We start from the raw sequence: 14246 nt of genomic DNA on the forward strand, positions 1-14246 counted from the left end.
CACAACAATTCTGTGAGTTAGGTTACGCTGAAAGTCTGTGTCTGGTCCGAAATCACCCAACCAGCTGCCACAGCAAGAACCTGGCTTTGGCAGACCCTGCTCTGAAGCACTAACCGATACACCACACTGGCTGAAATAGAAGAGCTGCTGCTGAACAGTAGCAAGCAGCCAGGCCTAGTTATGTCATTCCAATCAGTTGGCATCAAGTTACCCAGTGGGTACTGCCAGGCCTACAGCAGCCAACCTCCAGGTGGAGCCAGAAGATCTCCTGGTATCACAACTGAACTCCAACCAACAGAGCTCTCTCCCAAGAGAGAAAATAACTGCTTTAGAGGGTGGACTCTATGGCATAATATTCAACTGAAGCCTCTCCCCTCCCCAAACTTTGGCTTCCTTAGACACCACCCCAAAATCTTCAGAAATTTTCCAACCTGGAGCAGGCAACCCTAGTGAGGACTGGCCCCAATGAGTTCTTCCTCAAAGCTCGAACAGGCCTGGAAAGAGCCTCCTCCCCTGCCTTTTTTTGACAGAACCAAGTTTGGTTGCCTAGCAACAGCTACTGCCTAGCAGTTTACTCAGTGGTCTAATCCTCGTCTGTCCTAGGGCTGAAGGGTGGGGTTGCTCTTTGAGCAACACGCAGCTCAGCCAAAAGGAGGGTAGGGGAATTGTCCCCAATATGACTAGGCTTTTATTTATTTACCAACTGCAAGAACATCTCAATTGCAGACATCCACTAGTAGCCAGCATGTTTTTAACAGCTTGTGGGGTGAATTTCATCTTTCTGGGCAGTGTGGAAATAGTCTGTACCCCACTGATGCCCCACAGAAGAACAGAAATGCCTCAAGATCTGATTTTTTCTAGTAAATGGGTAGTTATCTAAAAATGCCCCAAAGTTCAGGGACATAGTATATTGGGAGATGTCTTAATTTCATTTTCCACGTAAGAACTGAGCACCACATTTATAAGCGTTTCAAGACGCTAACTCACCATATATATAACAGGGCGCTTTTTTTGTAGCAGGAACTCCTTTACATATTAGGTCACACACCCCTGATGTAGCCAATTCTCCTGGAGCTTACAGTAGGCTGTGTAAGAAGAGCGCTGTAACCTCTTGGAGGGTTGGCTACATCAGGGTGTGTGGCCTAGTATGCAAAGGAGCTCCTGCTACAAAAAAAGCCCTAGTAATACTAATTTGGAGAAGAGAGAAGTTGGGCATATTGTGCACATCCCATCTATTCAACAGGATGTACATTGTAAATGGGAGGGGCTGTGGCTCACTGGCAGAGCATCTGCTTGGCATGCAGAAGGTCCCATGTTCAATCTCTGGCATCTCCAGCTAAAAGATCTGGTAGTAGGTGATGTGAAAGACTTCTGCCTGAGGCCCTGGAAAGCCTCTGCCAGTTTGAGTAGACAGCACTGACTGACCTTGATGGACCAAGGGTCTGATTCACTCCAAGGGAGCTTCATGTGTTCATGGGTAGGGAAGGATTAACTCTGCCTGACTAAACAGCGGACCAACGCTTATCTCTCCGTAGGAAGGAGCTGGAGATGATTACAAGTAAACCATCCTAACAGGAAAAAACAAGCAAGGAGCCCTCACTGAATCTGTCCTATCGGTGATACTGCGCAAGTGTCATCATACCCGTCACTCCCAAAAAAATGCTGAACTGCTGCTGGTGTGTACGCTGAAGGAAATAACTACATCAGCCCTGCTCTCATGTGAAGGCAGGAGAGAGGCATTCCAGAGCAGAATCATACCTAAATACAGGCAAGGTAGAAACTGAGCATGTCATTTCCTCAATAACACTGAGGATGTACTCTTTGGAATACTGGGGGGGGGGGGGGGTTGGTTGGTGGAAAGTGCCACCAAGTCACAACTGACTTATGAAGACCTTATAGGAATTGCAGTGAATCTGCCTTGAAAATTCTCTTCTACTCCATGCCTTGACCGCAGTTGAGCAGCAATCAGTGTCCACAATTTACCATGGTTGCCTTCCAAGTGTGTTGGAATAGCTGAAACAACCATCTGACTGCCACAGGCTTTGGTGTTGCAACAAAGCCCCCCCCCCCAGTTTCATCCAGTTCCAATCTGCGTAGTAGATACTGGGGCAGCCCTCAGCTTGTTCCAGGAAGCCCAATGGGGTGCCTGCATCATGAACAACTTTAGCAGGAGGCAGAAGAATTAGATATATTCTAGTTTGTCTTATGCCCTCCTCTCCTGGAAGCAGAAAAAAGCACCTTCTTCTTGGCCTTGGTTTTGACAAAAGCATCTTTGGTAATTAACATTTTATTGGAGTTTTCCAATACAAAAAACAAACAAGATTGCAAAGGAACAAGGATGTAAATAACACTGCAGTGCAGTAAATAATACTGACTTTAGCTAAGTAAGGAGTATGTATAAACAAGCTGTAAACCGTATTGGGCAAGAATATAACAGCTGCATAAAGACTTCTTTGATGGAACACAGAAAAAGTTCCCCAAAGATTCATGCCTGGTAGGAACCTTCGCCAGCAAGCACTGAAGCAGGGATCAAAAGCAGTAGTAGTTTCCTTACATTAACATATCAGTTACTTTGGGAACAATACAAGAAAAGTCCATAGCCTGAACAATAGCCTACTAGAACAGGACAGGAACAGTGAGGTGTCCCCAGAGTGGGTGCCCTCCTCTAATCTGGAATGGGATTCCTGAGTTCAGTGTGGTATCATTTTTCAACTGCATGGACAAAGTAGTCACTCACCACAAAAATGAAGTGCAAGGACAGTATCCCTTGGATGAGCAGGAGCAACAAGTCAGGGGTGTTTAACAGAGACCAACTTAACCCTCCATGTTGCTCTGGAAAGCTGTTGAGAAGGGTAGTGTCATGCTGACTCAACCTCACCAAGACTGTTCATTGGTGTATTTGCCCAACTGGGACTCCTGTGTGCTGCTGGCACCAAGAGAATATTCCCACTCCTGCCTACTGCTGAATGGCTAAGGGGGGGGGGCCCTCTCAGCTGCCACACTCTGCCTGAGATGGCTGTGGACAAGGAGTACCTGTCCTTTGCCTTTGTGGGGGATGGGGAAGAGCTATACATTGTGCAGATACTCAAGGGGGCCAACACAGCTAGGGTCTGGTCACCCCACCCATGCCCCTGGTGACTAAGACATGGATACAGAAAGCAAATTAAAAAATCAGCATAGACCAAATCAAATGGAAAATACAGGGTAGGGGTGGCGGGGGCTTCCTGCTTAAAGCAGAAGCCCCCTAAAACTTGCTCCATCTGCTGAGAAAGCAAAGCCAAGAACTGGGAAGGGATTCTTTGCCAAATGGATATATCTAAACTGTTCGACCCTGCCTTTTGTTCAGGAAGAGGAGGACAAGTCAATTCTCTCCTGCCTGCTGGCTGAGGAGCTTCTAACACTGAACTCTCTTACCTTATTAAGTGTCCGCAGATCCTCCATTATCTGTTCATCTGTTAGAAGGTAGTTAAGCTGAGGTGATCTAAATTAAGGTGCAAATAACCAAGGCATTACACTTGACATATTGTATGAACTGGAGCAGAAAATCCCTTAGGTCAAAACTGTAGAGGATGAGAACTCCAAAGAGAGGCTTCCAGGGTTGTTCTGGGAATTTTGGAGTTCCCTTGAAGCTGTCACTCTTGAAGTCCAGACAAGCTTCCAGAGACACAATCAGCAAGGACAGGTCAATTTCCCTGAAAAGACAGCTTGTCTGCCATTACTGAACTTGCTCTGCAATGGCCTTTAGCAAAGGAATGCCAGGTTAGAAAACAGCGAGGCCCAGCAAATCTTTTAGCAATCATGTACCAGACCTATCTCCCACTGCAATACACAGATTACTTGAAAGATAATTCAATACAAATTGCACTTCTTCAGAAGGCTGAAAAAGTACTGCTTTAGCTCCATGGCTGCCTTTTGGTCTTTAGGCACAGCTCAAAACGCTCAAGAATTTTTAAAGTCCTGAACAACTTGGGGGAGGGAAGGTGGCATGGTATAGCCCTATCTCATCAGATCTCAGAAGCTAAGCAGGGTTGGTATTTGGACAGGAGACCAAGGAAGGCCATGGCAAACTACCTCTGCTTCTCACTTGCCTTGGAAGAACATAAGAACATAAGAGAAGCCATGTTGGATCAAGCCAATGGCCCATCCAGTCCAACACTGCATCACACAGTGGCCAAAATTTTTTTATATACACACACACACTGTGGCTAATAGCCACTGATGGACCTCTGCTCCATATTTTTATCTAAACCCCTCTTGAAGGTGGCCATGCTTGTGGCCGCCACCACCTCCTGTGACAGTGAATTCCACATGTTAATCACCCTTTGGGTGAAGAAGTACTTCCTTTTATCCATTTTAACCTGTCTGCTCAGCAATTTCATCGAATGCCCACGAGTTCTTGTATTGTGAGAAAGGGAGAAAAGTACCTCTTTCTCTACTTTCTCCATCCCACGCATTATCTTGTAAAGCTCTATCATGTCACCCCGCAGTCGACGTTTCTCCAAGCTAAAGAGTCCCAAGCGTTTCAACCTTTCTTCATAGGGAAAGTGTTCCAGCCCTTTAATCATTCTAGTTGCCCTTTTCTGGACTTTCTCCAATGCTGTAATATCCTTTTTGAGGTGCGGCGACCAGAACTGCACACAGTACTCCAAATGAGACCGCACCATCGATTTATACAGGGGCATTATGATACTGGCTGATTTGTTTTCAATCCCCTTCCTAAACTTCTTGTTGAGGTCACCATAAGTCGGTTGCAACTTGATAGCACATACATACATAAATAGCTTGGGACCAAGGCGCTTGAAGAACTGCTTGCTCTGTGAACGTGCCTCAGAATGAAGACTGCCTTTGGGGTTCCTGCCTTAAGTGTCCCATTGCCAGAGGCCTCCTAACAGGGGGCCTGTTCTATGGTGACACCTCATATGCAAAATTGTCCACCACACTGCTGTTTGCCAGGAGCCCAATTTTTTCTGTCTTGGATGCCAAAATGTTACTATCTATCCAGGTCTCCAGTTCATTTTTGCTGCTGTGCAGGAAATTATTATTTTATGCATTTTTATCTGGAAGCCTGGAAAGGCAGGATAAAAACATTTTAAATAAATGCTAAACTGCACTGCATTTGTAGCAGAAAATTACTAGTTAGTAAGTACTACCGTAAATAGTGGTTTTGATGGATTTTAAATCAAGTCTTCTCTATTTCTTTTAGTATTTTAAGCTATTTTAATTTGTTTACCATTTTAATTGGCATACTGCTACTGATTCAGTACTGCTTTTCTGGCATTTCAATTATTTGTCATGAATGAAAACCTTGATTAACAGGCAGTCTTTCAATATTTTAACTAAATAAATAAAACAATTAAAAGGATATCTGGTGCTGGCTTCCTCCTTTTGTCAGGAATGGGAACAGGATCATTTGGTCGCCTCCTCAATTTTCTTGTCATAATAGGCTTCACCTCCATGGAATCTGTGAAATAGAGACAGCTAGCCAGTGAGACCATGAGGGTTTTAAGAAAACAGAATATAAGGAAGAGCTGCATTTCAGCAGTAGTTAAAAAATAACCTTTTCTCCAGGCTCCATTTACCAAGTCTTGGTCTCAAATCTGATAAAGAATTAGACACCTAATCTGATAAAGAATTAGACACCAAAACAAACACAGAGACTGCCCTTGGCACACAATACTACACCACAAACTGATGAAGAATTAAGGCATTTCATAGTTAGACCCGCAATTACTTCCAACTAAATCTTTGGATTGGCCCACACAATATGGTCCTTCATTGCCGTATCAAGGAGGTAAAAAAATCCCACGCATGAAAAGAAATTCAGATTCAACAACAGATAATACAATTGCATAAACAGACTTAATGGGTTCTATTCCTCCCTCCACCCCCAATGTCATCATTTTTGGCAACTTTACCGCCCGTTAGCTCCATGGTTAGCTTTTCACTCTCTATCATCTTCTTCTTCTCTTCCAACTCAGCAATCAAGTTTTCCTTCAGCTCAATTTTTTTATCTTCAAATTCCTTCACGGCTGCCTTCTTCTCTTTGATGTAGTTTCTTTCTACCTGCTCTGTCTAACAAAGAAAGCAACTTGTAAGCAGACATACACAGCCACAGTACCAAGAATTCCATTTAATTACTAGAGTTAGAATAAGACCTATTATCCAGGAAAATATCCTTACAGCAGCCTCTTGTGGTCTACTGCATACTTGGTAGAAAGACTCAATTCCAATTGGCATGGTACCACATGTATAAAAATGGCTTTATATCTTTCTATATGCTCTTTAAATACATGGAAGATGGATGGACTCAGGTAAAGATCAGGCCACTTTAAGGGAATGGCATGTTTTATTATAGGCATCGTTCTTAATAATTCTGTGGTGTACCTACCACATTTTTTATCCTACCCTTTCACCAGGGAGAAATGTAAGGTCTCATCTTTGCCATTTTATGGGTACAAGATCTCTGTGAGTCAGAATAGAACATTGGTTCCTAAGGTGAGCAGTACTGCCCCCTGGGAGAGCAGTGGGAGCAAGGGGAGCTAAAATGCAAGGGGGTAACAGGGGGATGCCAGATATGGGCCCTTTTGACTAAGCTGTTCATTTAGTCACAACTTATCAGGCTATGGTACCATGTTGGTAAATTGTATTTCAAGTTTCTACCTCTGCATACTGCTGAAATCTGGTGGAAACTATAAGGATTTGTTTTTTCACTCTTTGAAAAATAGTATCAATGGATCAAAATGTCATCCATTTTGTTGAATAAATGAAATAAAAAGCTTTAATTGGATTTTGAATAGATTTGCTATCAATTGATACTATTTTGAATCTTATTGTTGTTATCGTCCTTAGTGGGTCATACAAACTACTATTCTGAATAATGCTTTTACAGGGTAGGGGGCACTTGGGATGAGTTTATGGAACCAAGAGGGCAGAGGCCCAAAGATGTTTGGGAACCACTGGGTTAGACGGACAAAAGCGCAACTGGCCCAGGATCAACCAGTTAGAGTCACAGCTACGCGGGGATCTGAATGCAGGCCTTCCCCATTCCACCTGAATCTTAGCCCAATACTAACCATTAGATAATATTCATGATGCACATGTAGTGAGAACAAAATTATGCCTGGGAAGATATACTCAGTGACACAAGGATTTGATTACATTTGACTTGGGATTCACTCAGTTACTCTTGGTGGGAGGGAGTAATGGTTTGAACAATATTCTACAGCAACAAAATGCCTGTAATATCTCAAGTGAAAGCACTGTTCCTTTTCCCTAAAAATGTAACAAAAAGTCACACTTACTTCCAGCTGAAGAAAGAGCTCTGAAAAAAAGAGATGAATCTGAATTATTTTACTGTCATATTCAAACATTTAACTCCAACAAAATCTCCTTTCCGAGAGATCTTCCACCTACATCCTCTGTGGCCCAATACTCCTCACTCAGGAGAGGAAGGACACCAGGCAACAAATGAAGTTGCTACTCAACTCGGAATGAGCTTCAGGCCCCTTTTCAACGTGTGCTTGGTTACTGAGCTGCTGCTGACCTTCCTGCTTCATGGCTGCTTTCTTCTGTGCACAGTCAGTTTCTCCCTCTGCGTCTGAGAGTTTCCCAGCTTGTATCTTTCAGCCTACAAGCAGCCAACTAAAAGGCAGCATTAGAAAAAGCCTTGTTGTTGGCTTTTCAGCTGTGGGAACAGTTCAATTTGAATAGCCACAAGTATGAGGCCAGAGGGCATACTGGTTCTACTTGGGCCCATAGGCAGGTTTATATTGCAGTAATTAGCAAACAGTGTAGGTTATACACTTAAATTATCCCCTTCTATCAGAAGGTCATGTTTATCAGTCACTGCCCAGAACAGCATTCAATTAAGAACAACTTCATCAACAAAAAAAGAGAGTAACAATGATACTGCCATGCCCCCCATTCTCACTCTTCAGCAAAGATTGAAACCTCTCCAGGATGGCTTTGGAAAAAGGTTTCACTGAAATCAACAGAAATTACTTTCAACTATGCACACATGACTGAATGCAAGAATCCCATCCTTGTGTTAAATGGACAACTATCTTCTTCTGATAGACACACCTTGTACTTAGAAAACAACCAAGACTCAACTAAGCTATCAGGAATCCAAAACACTCACCTGCATTACGTATCCTCTCCTTGTATTGCTGATCCAGTTTTTTCATTCTTTTCTGATACTCTTGTAAAGTACCTATTTCAAAAAGGTATTACAAAACAAGGCATTACTACTGTCCCACAGTAGTTCAGAAAAAGGAAACAAATGCCCTCTCCTAAACAACCGACAGTTTCTCCTAATTTCACTGTTTTACAGAGTTAAGACATTACTGATGGCTGATCAGGGCTAGTGCCTTGATATTGCTATGGGGCGGCGGGGGGGGTAGATGCTCCACAAAGTGCCTGTACAGAGCACAAACTATACATTTTGTTCTTGCCAAAGCATAAGCAGTTTTATCCACACACAGCCAACATCTTCATTTCAAAAATATGGGAACTAATTTTTAAAAAGGGACATTCTCTCCACTGGCTGATATGAACTGCCATTTGGCTACTCACCTACTAAAACTGTCACCTCAGTTTCATCAGGTACCCCTCCATTAACATTTATGAAGAGCCAGAGTACTGTAAAGAATGTTGGACTAGGACTGAGAAGCCCCAGGTTCAAGTCCCCTGCTCTACCATGACCTTGGATTACACTTGCTCTTTTGGCCTGACTTCATTGAGTTTTTTTGAAAAAAGAATGGAGGAGGGAAGAACCATGAACACTGCTCAGAGCTAATCTGGAGTAAAGGTGGAATACAAGAATGTGACAAGCAGAAACAACTGGGTACCTTGAATTTTATTCTCCTCTCATCTGCACAGAGCATCTTAGCCTTTATTTTAAGTTGTAAAGTGTCTTGGGTAATTTAGCAGAAATGTGTTGTATATTTGCAGTAATTATACCAGAACACTCAGACAAAAGGACACTAAAAGAAGTCAGACAAGGCTGCTTCATGGTTCTGCAAAATGAGAAATGTGTATGCAGACACACTGATTGGAGCCCACCACTGCTTCACTCTAATTATCTTCACCCTCCATTCCAGCAAGAAATTATGCAGGGTGCAAGCAACGGATGTATTCAGCAGGTCAATGGTCTCCTTTTTCTTCAACTAGGTGTTTAGCAGGAATGACAATGGCTGCCCAGAATGTTGTTTAAAAATGCATGTATGTGAAGAAAAACAATTATGGCAAACCTGGCATGTTCCATTGTTTGCAGATGAATCTGCAGTATTATTAACAAGCACTGCTTTTCTTCTGCCTTTTTCTGACATCCAGTTTTATTTTTAACTTGATGCTGAAGGCTGAAGTCAGAAAAACAAGGGAAGCGGAGATAACATGCTAGTTCTGGAATCTCAGCATGAGCACTGCAGCTATCAAGATGACAAAAAGTGCACCCAATTTTATTTAGCTACCCTGATATTAGAGAAAAGCAGAATTAGGAACTCAAGAACTCTTATACGTCACAATTTTGAAACATTACCTTCTTGCAGTTGTTGTAGCTGCCTCTTAAGAGATGCCAGTTTATCCTGATACATCCTGCAAAAAGATGTACACAAGGAAACACAATGCTTACTTTAACCTTCTTTCCCCCCATTCCTTGATCACTTCTATTCTACAGTCATATGAGGCTCCTTGGGATCTGTCCCATTCAAGTGAAGGATAATAACATAACTTCAGTAATTCTAAAGTTCATTCATACACTATGGCCACCCACCCCAGTTTGCTCCTCAAAGACATCCAATAAAAAGGGTGCAGATAATTATATCAAGGCATTCCAGCTACAGCAATATCTTGGCCATATTAAATAAAACCTATTGTACAGCAAATGCAGCTTCGGGATATGCCTGGAGAAATCTGAGTTGTAACATCATCATAGTGAGGTCACCTCAGAGCCCAAAAGGGACCCACAGTGGCCCAGACAAAGCTAGTGCCATGGGTATGCTTAAAGTTCACTACACAACCATCAAAACAAGTCAGACTAACTGGAAATTGCTTCACTGTATTACAGCTGCTGTGGTACAAAAGCAGATGAAGAACTGCAATGAGAAGCCAACACAGAGATTTGAGGATATCACATGACTTGAAGAATGGATGAAGAAAAGTATTGTCACAATGAAAGTCTAGAAATAGGAAGAAAGAATTAGATGTAACAAAGAAAGGCTGGAAAAGAGTATGTTGCAAAGACTGAGGCAGAAGATGGCAAAGCATGAAGCAGGATTTTTTGAGGGAAAAGGGCCAAGTTTTTTGCAGGATCAAAAAGCCCAGGCTCTATGGTTGGTTGGTTATGGTGACATGGACAGTAACTGAGCAGAGATCAGTTCAGTCTTGCACATGCTGAGTTTAAGACGGTAATGAGACATCTAAGGAAAGTGTCAGGTATGCAGTTGGAGATGCAAAGGGGGGAAAGTCTAGGAATAGTCCAGTATGGGGCAGGATAGCTTGGTGTCATCAGCATGAATAAATGAGGTGCCTTATACTGAGTCAGAACACTGATCTATCAAGGTCAGTATTATCTATCCTTACTGCAAGCAACTCTTAGGTCTTAGGCAGAGGTCTTTCACATCATCTACCACTTGATCCTTTTAAATAAAAATAACAGGGATTGAACATGGAAGCTTCTGCACGCAAAGCAGATGTTCAGCCATTTTCCAATGGAACAGATAGTAAAAGCAGAGGGATTTGGACAGCAGAGCATAAAGAGACTGCAATAAAAAATCCAAAATACAATCAGGAACTCTTGTAGACAGACAAGGCAGAGGAGAAGCCTCCTTCAGAAAGCCCATCAGGGGAGGGCAGGATATAAATCTGATAAAATAAAATCTAGCAGTAGTTGTCTCTATATAAAGGACAGCAAAAGTCAAGGCAGATCATAAAAAAGATCACTGAGGACAGTTTCTATGGGGGAGGCCAGTCTAAATACCTCAGTACTAAAAAAAAACACCACAGTGATGACAGTCAACATCAACTCGCAGTAACATCAGGAAAAGAAAGTCAGATGGCAGTAGGACAGGTAGCCTAGGATAAAATGGGGCAGCTGTTTAGGGTCCTGCCTCAGCGGGGTGGCTGCCACAAGTCTGTGCCAAGTTTTAGCAAAACCACCTCTCTAAATGAAGTGGCAGCAGCCAAAAAATGTGGTTTGCAACCTTGCCTTCATATAAGCAAGAGATGGAAAGAAACATGCAGTTAAACATGGGCATAACTTTGAGATAATACATTTGCTTTGTGGATGTTGGCAGGCGAAGGAAAGGCACCTCTAGCAACGTGCCTTGCTCCAGGGCCCAAAACTCACAGCTGTATTATCACCAAACAGAGAGGGCTAGATGAGTCAAGTAAAGATTTTCCTGATCTACAGGATTTCCTGATTTACAAACTATGTAAAGAATTCTAACACCTCTATTATTAGCAAATACTGGTGCTCTTTTTAATTTGACAGATGAGTTATAGGATATACATTGGTGGGCCCTTCACAAAGATCCGTTTTACACACAGCTACCTTAGAGTTGGTGGTTCTGTTTTCCATCAGAAAAAGCAATTATAACATCAAATGGAAAATAATAATATTTACTGTTCTTTCATTTCCACGTAATCCTCTTCATCATGTTTGGCCAGATCTGTTTCACTAGCATCCTCAGTATCTGAAAAACATAAAAACCATCAGAGTCAAATAGTTGCATAGCAACACACTGTACTTCAAGCATTGCCCCTCCAACCACGAAGTTCCCCCTAAAATAACTAAAGGAAAATAAGTGCATTCTTTTTACAAGAAAAAATCTTTAGAAACACATGAAAAAGACACTAATTGGATCAGCTCTACTTTTTATCTTTGCTATTCAAAATCTGAAATTAGAAGAGGGAAAAGAATAGATTGGATTTATATCCCACCCTCTGAAGGAGCCTCAGAGCAGCTTACAATCTCCTTTCCCTTATCCTCCCCACAACAGACACCCTGAGTGGCAGGTGGGGCTAAGAGCGCTTTCCCAGAACTGGGAAAGGTCACTCCAGCAGTTACATGTGGAGGAGTGGGGAATCAAACTTGGTTCTCCCAGATAGGAGTTCGTGCACTTAACTGGCTCTTGATATATCATGGGTTTGAACAGATATGACAATAGGGGTTCAACATCTATTTCCATCAACTTCATTTCTTATCTACTCTCTGATGTTACATTGAGTTCAACACAACTCCCAAATACAGCAGCTGCATTCAACCATCAAAACAAATCATGGACAAACCCCAGTTAACTGTGGCATTCAAATGCAGACAGCTCAACAAATCCAGATTAGTTGGTGCCAGAATTTGTTGCTGGTCCTTTAACACTTCATGATAACTACAGTTTGTTCAGACTTGTGAATTCACAAGCCAGCTTCTTGAGTAGCACTGTCCTACAGTGAAGCAGAAGAGGCAGACAAACCAGAACACCTTATTTACGTCCAAAAGCTTCTGGAGCTGACACCTAAACAAAACTGCTCTGTAAAAAAAAGAGAGAGAGTTCTACTGGCTGCCCTCAGTATTTCCAATGATTAGATTTAGAATTAGATCTAGCTTCTTTAGCTGGCTTTCTCAGCCTCTTTGCATTTCAATCTGAAATGCCTTACATGCCCAACATTCTCATTCAGTACTGATTAGATCAAACCCATAATGTTCTCAATAAGAAGGGAAAAGGTTGCTACCCTAGCAGCTCAGTTGAGAGCAACCCCACCAAAATTTTCATTTCCCAGTAAAAGTCACTATAGACTGAACTGAAAGGACACATCAACTCTTCTCTAGCTCTTTTAAAAACTATCAGTGTGAGCGATCAATGCTGTCTTGGGGCAGAAAGTCTCAGAAATTCTTCACATACCATGTAATTAAGGTAGTTAATGGGCAGTTCTGCATTCAGATGAAGAAACCAATTATGATACAATGTATTAAATTACATGTGTAGTAGAACAACTAAAAAGCTCTACATTTAGTTGGGCTCTGGATTACTGATCACATCGCAGGAACCACAGAAATGTTTATGCAGATGAGCAACTTCCATCCTACCCCATTTCGTATCACCAGCTTCCACTAAAACACTTAATGAAACATTATCTTCTGCTTTCCCCCCTTCAGTTGTTTAAACTCAGACTATTTTCTACTTGAAGTACTTTTTTTAAAAAAATGGAGAAAAAATTTATATGTTTTAAAAGAAAAATAATTATTTGAAAGGGAATCTATTACGACCAAATAACTCCAAACTTCTGCACGTTTAAAGACTTCTCTGCATATCTTTCTAAAACTAATCCATAATTCTTCTGTTTCCCCAAGGGGAAGAAACAGACATACACTTCGTCTCTGCTGCACGCCCACCGACTCCCGGCACTGAGCCCGTCTAGACCCAACTCTCTACACACTTGCCAGCGAGTAAACCCGCCTTGAGATCAGCAGGAGGGACTACTTAAAGGGGTCTCCTTGGAAGGCAGGACTAGTCTGCACAGCGGACAGTTCACTAAAAGGACCCACACCGAGAAGGGATGACTGTTCACGAGCAATCCCCCCTTGCCCGGAGCCGCGGCCCCCACCACTCGCTCACCCTCGTCCGAATCCCGCGCGCGGCCGCTCCGCTCTCCATCCTCCTCGTCGGCGGGGCTGTCCAACTCTTCCTCTTCATAGCTCTCCGCGGCTGCGACGGCGGCAGCGATGGCCGCGGCGGCAGCAGGGCCTGATCCCGGGGGCAGAGCAGTGGTAGGAGGAGGAGGAGGCGGCGGCGGAGGCGGCCCGGGCGGGAGCGCAGGAGAGACCAGCGCGGCTACGCTCATGACGACGGTGCGAGGAAGAGGTCGGGAGGTGCAACCCCGCCAGCAGCAGACGCGCTTCCCGCGGCTTCTCTCCTTCCCCTCAGACAGCGCCGAGAGCGGGCCCGCCTCTGAACGCAGGCGCACTAGCCACTTCCGGGTCCCTGCGAAAGGCGGGGGGAGCTGACTCGCCCACTTCGGCTTCCCTACCTGTTTGTCCCAGGGCTTCACCCATAGACGTAAGAAATGGCGCCGCAGGCGTGAGGCGTGCTTCCAGAGATCTGGCCTCAGCAGGAGAAATTGAAGCAAACGCCGGATGGGGGCGGAGGGAGAGGTGTGTGTGTCTGTATGTAAATATACATAATATACTAGCTGTATGAAAATCATATCCTGAAGATATTGGATGATGATGATCATAATTCTTAGTGTTTCCA

The 14246-nt window shown here is 43.3% G+C and overlaps 1 protein-coding gene across 1 annotated transcript in view; it reads right to left on the reverse strand.

Moving 5' to 3' along the window:
* The window catches only part of SUDS3 (SDS3 homolog, SIN3A corepressor complex component), a 34991-nt gene extending 20990 nt beyond the window's left edge, over positions 1-14001 (reverse strand). Inside the window, exons 1-8 of the mRNA XM_060250266.1 lie at positions 13611-14001; positions 11624-11693; positions 9539-9594; positions 8141-8212; positions 7302-7321; positions 5916-6072; positions 5366-5461; positions 3415-3476 (exon numbers count right to left, since the gene is read on the reverse strand). Of these exons, the coding sequence (XP_060106249.1) occupies positions 3415-3476; positions 5366-5461; positions 5916-6072; positions 7302-7321; positions 8141-8212; positions 9539-9594; positions 11624-11693; positions 13611-13836 (759 nt within the window). The 5' untranslated portion in view covers positions 13837-14001. The remainder of the gene's footprint in view (positions 1-3414; positions 3477-5365; positions 5462-5915; positions 6073-7301; positions 7322-8140; positions 8213-9538; positions 9595-11623; positions 11694-13610) is intronic.
* Positions 14002-14246: the final 245 nt, after the last annotated feature.

The sequence above is a fragment of the Heteronotia binoei genome, chromosome 11, assembly GCF_032191835.1.
Source record: "Heteronotia binoei isolate CCM8104 ecotype False Entrance Well chromosome 11, APGP_CSIRO_Hbin_v1, whole genome shotgun sequence".
NCBI lineage: Eukaryota > Metazoa > Chordata > Lepidosauria > Squamata > Gekkonidae > Heteronotia > Heteronotia binoei.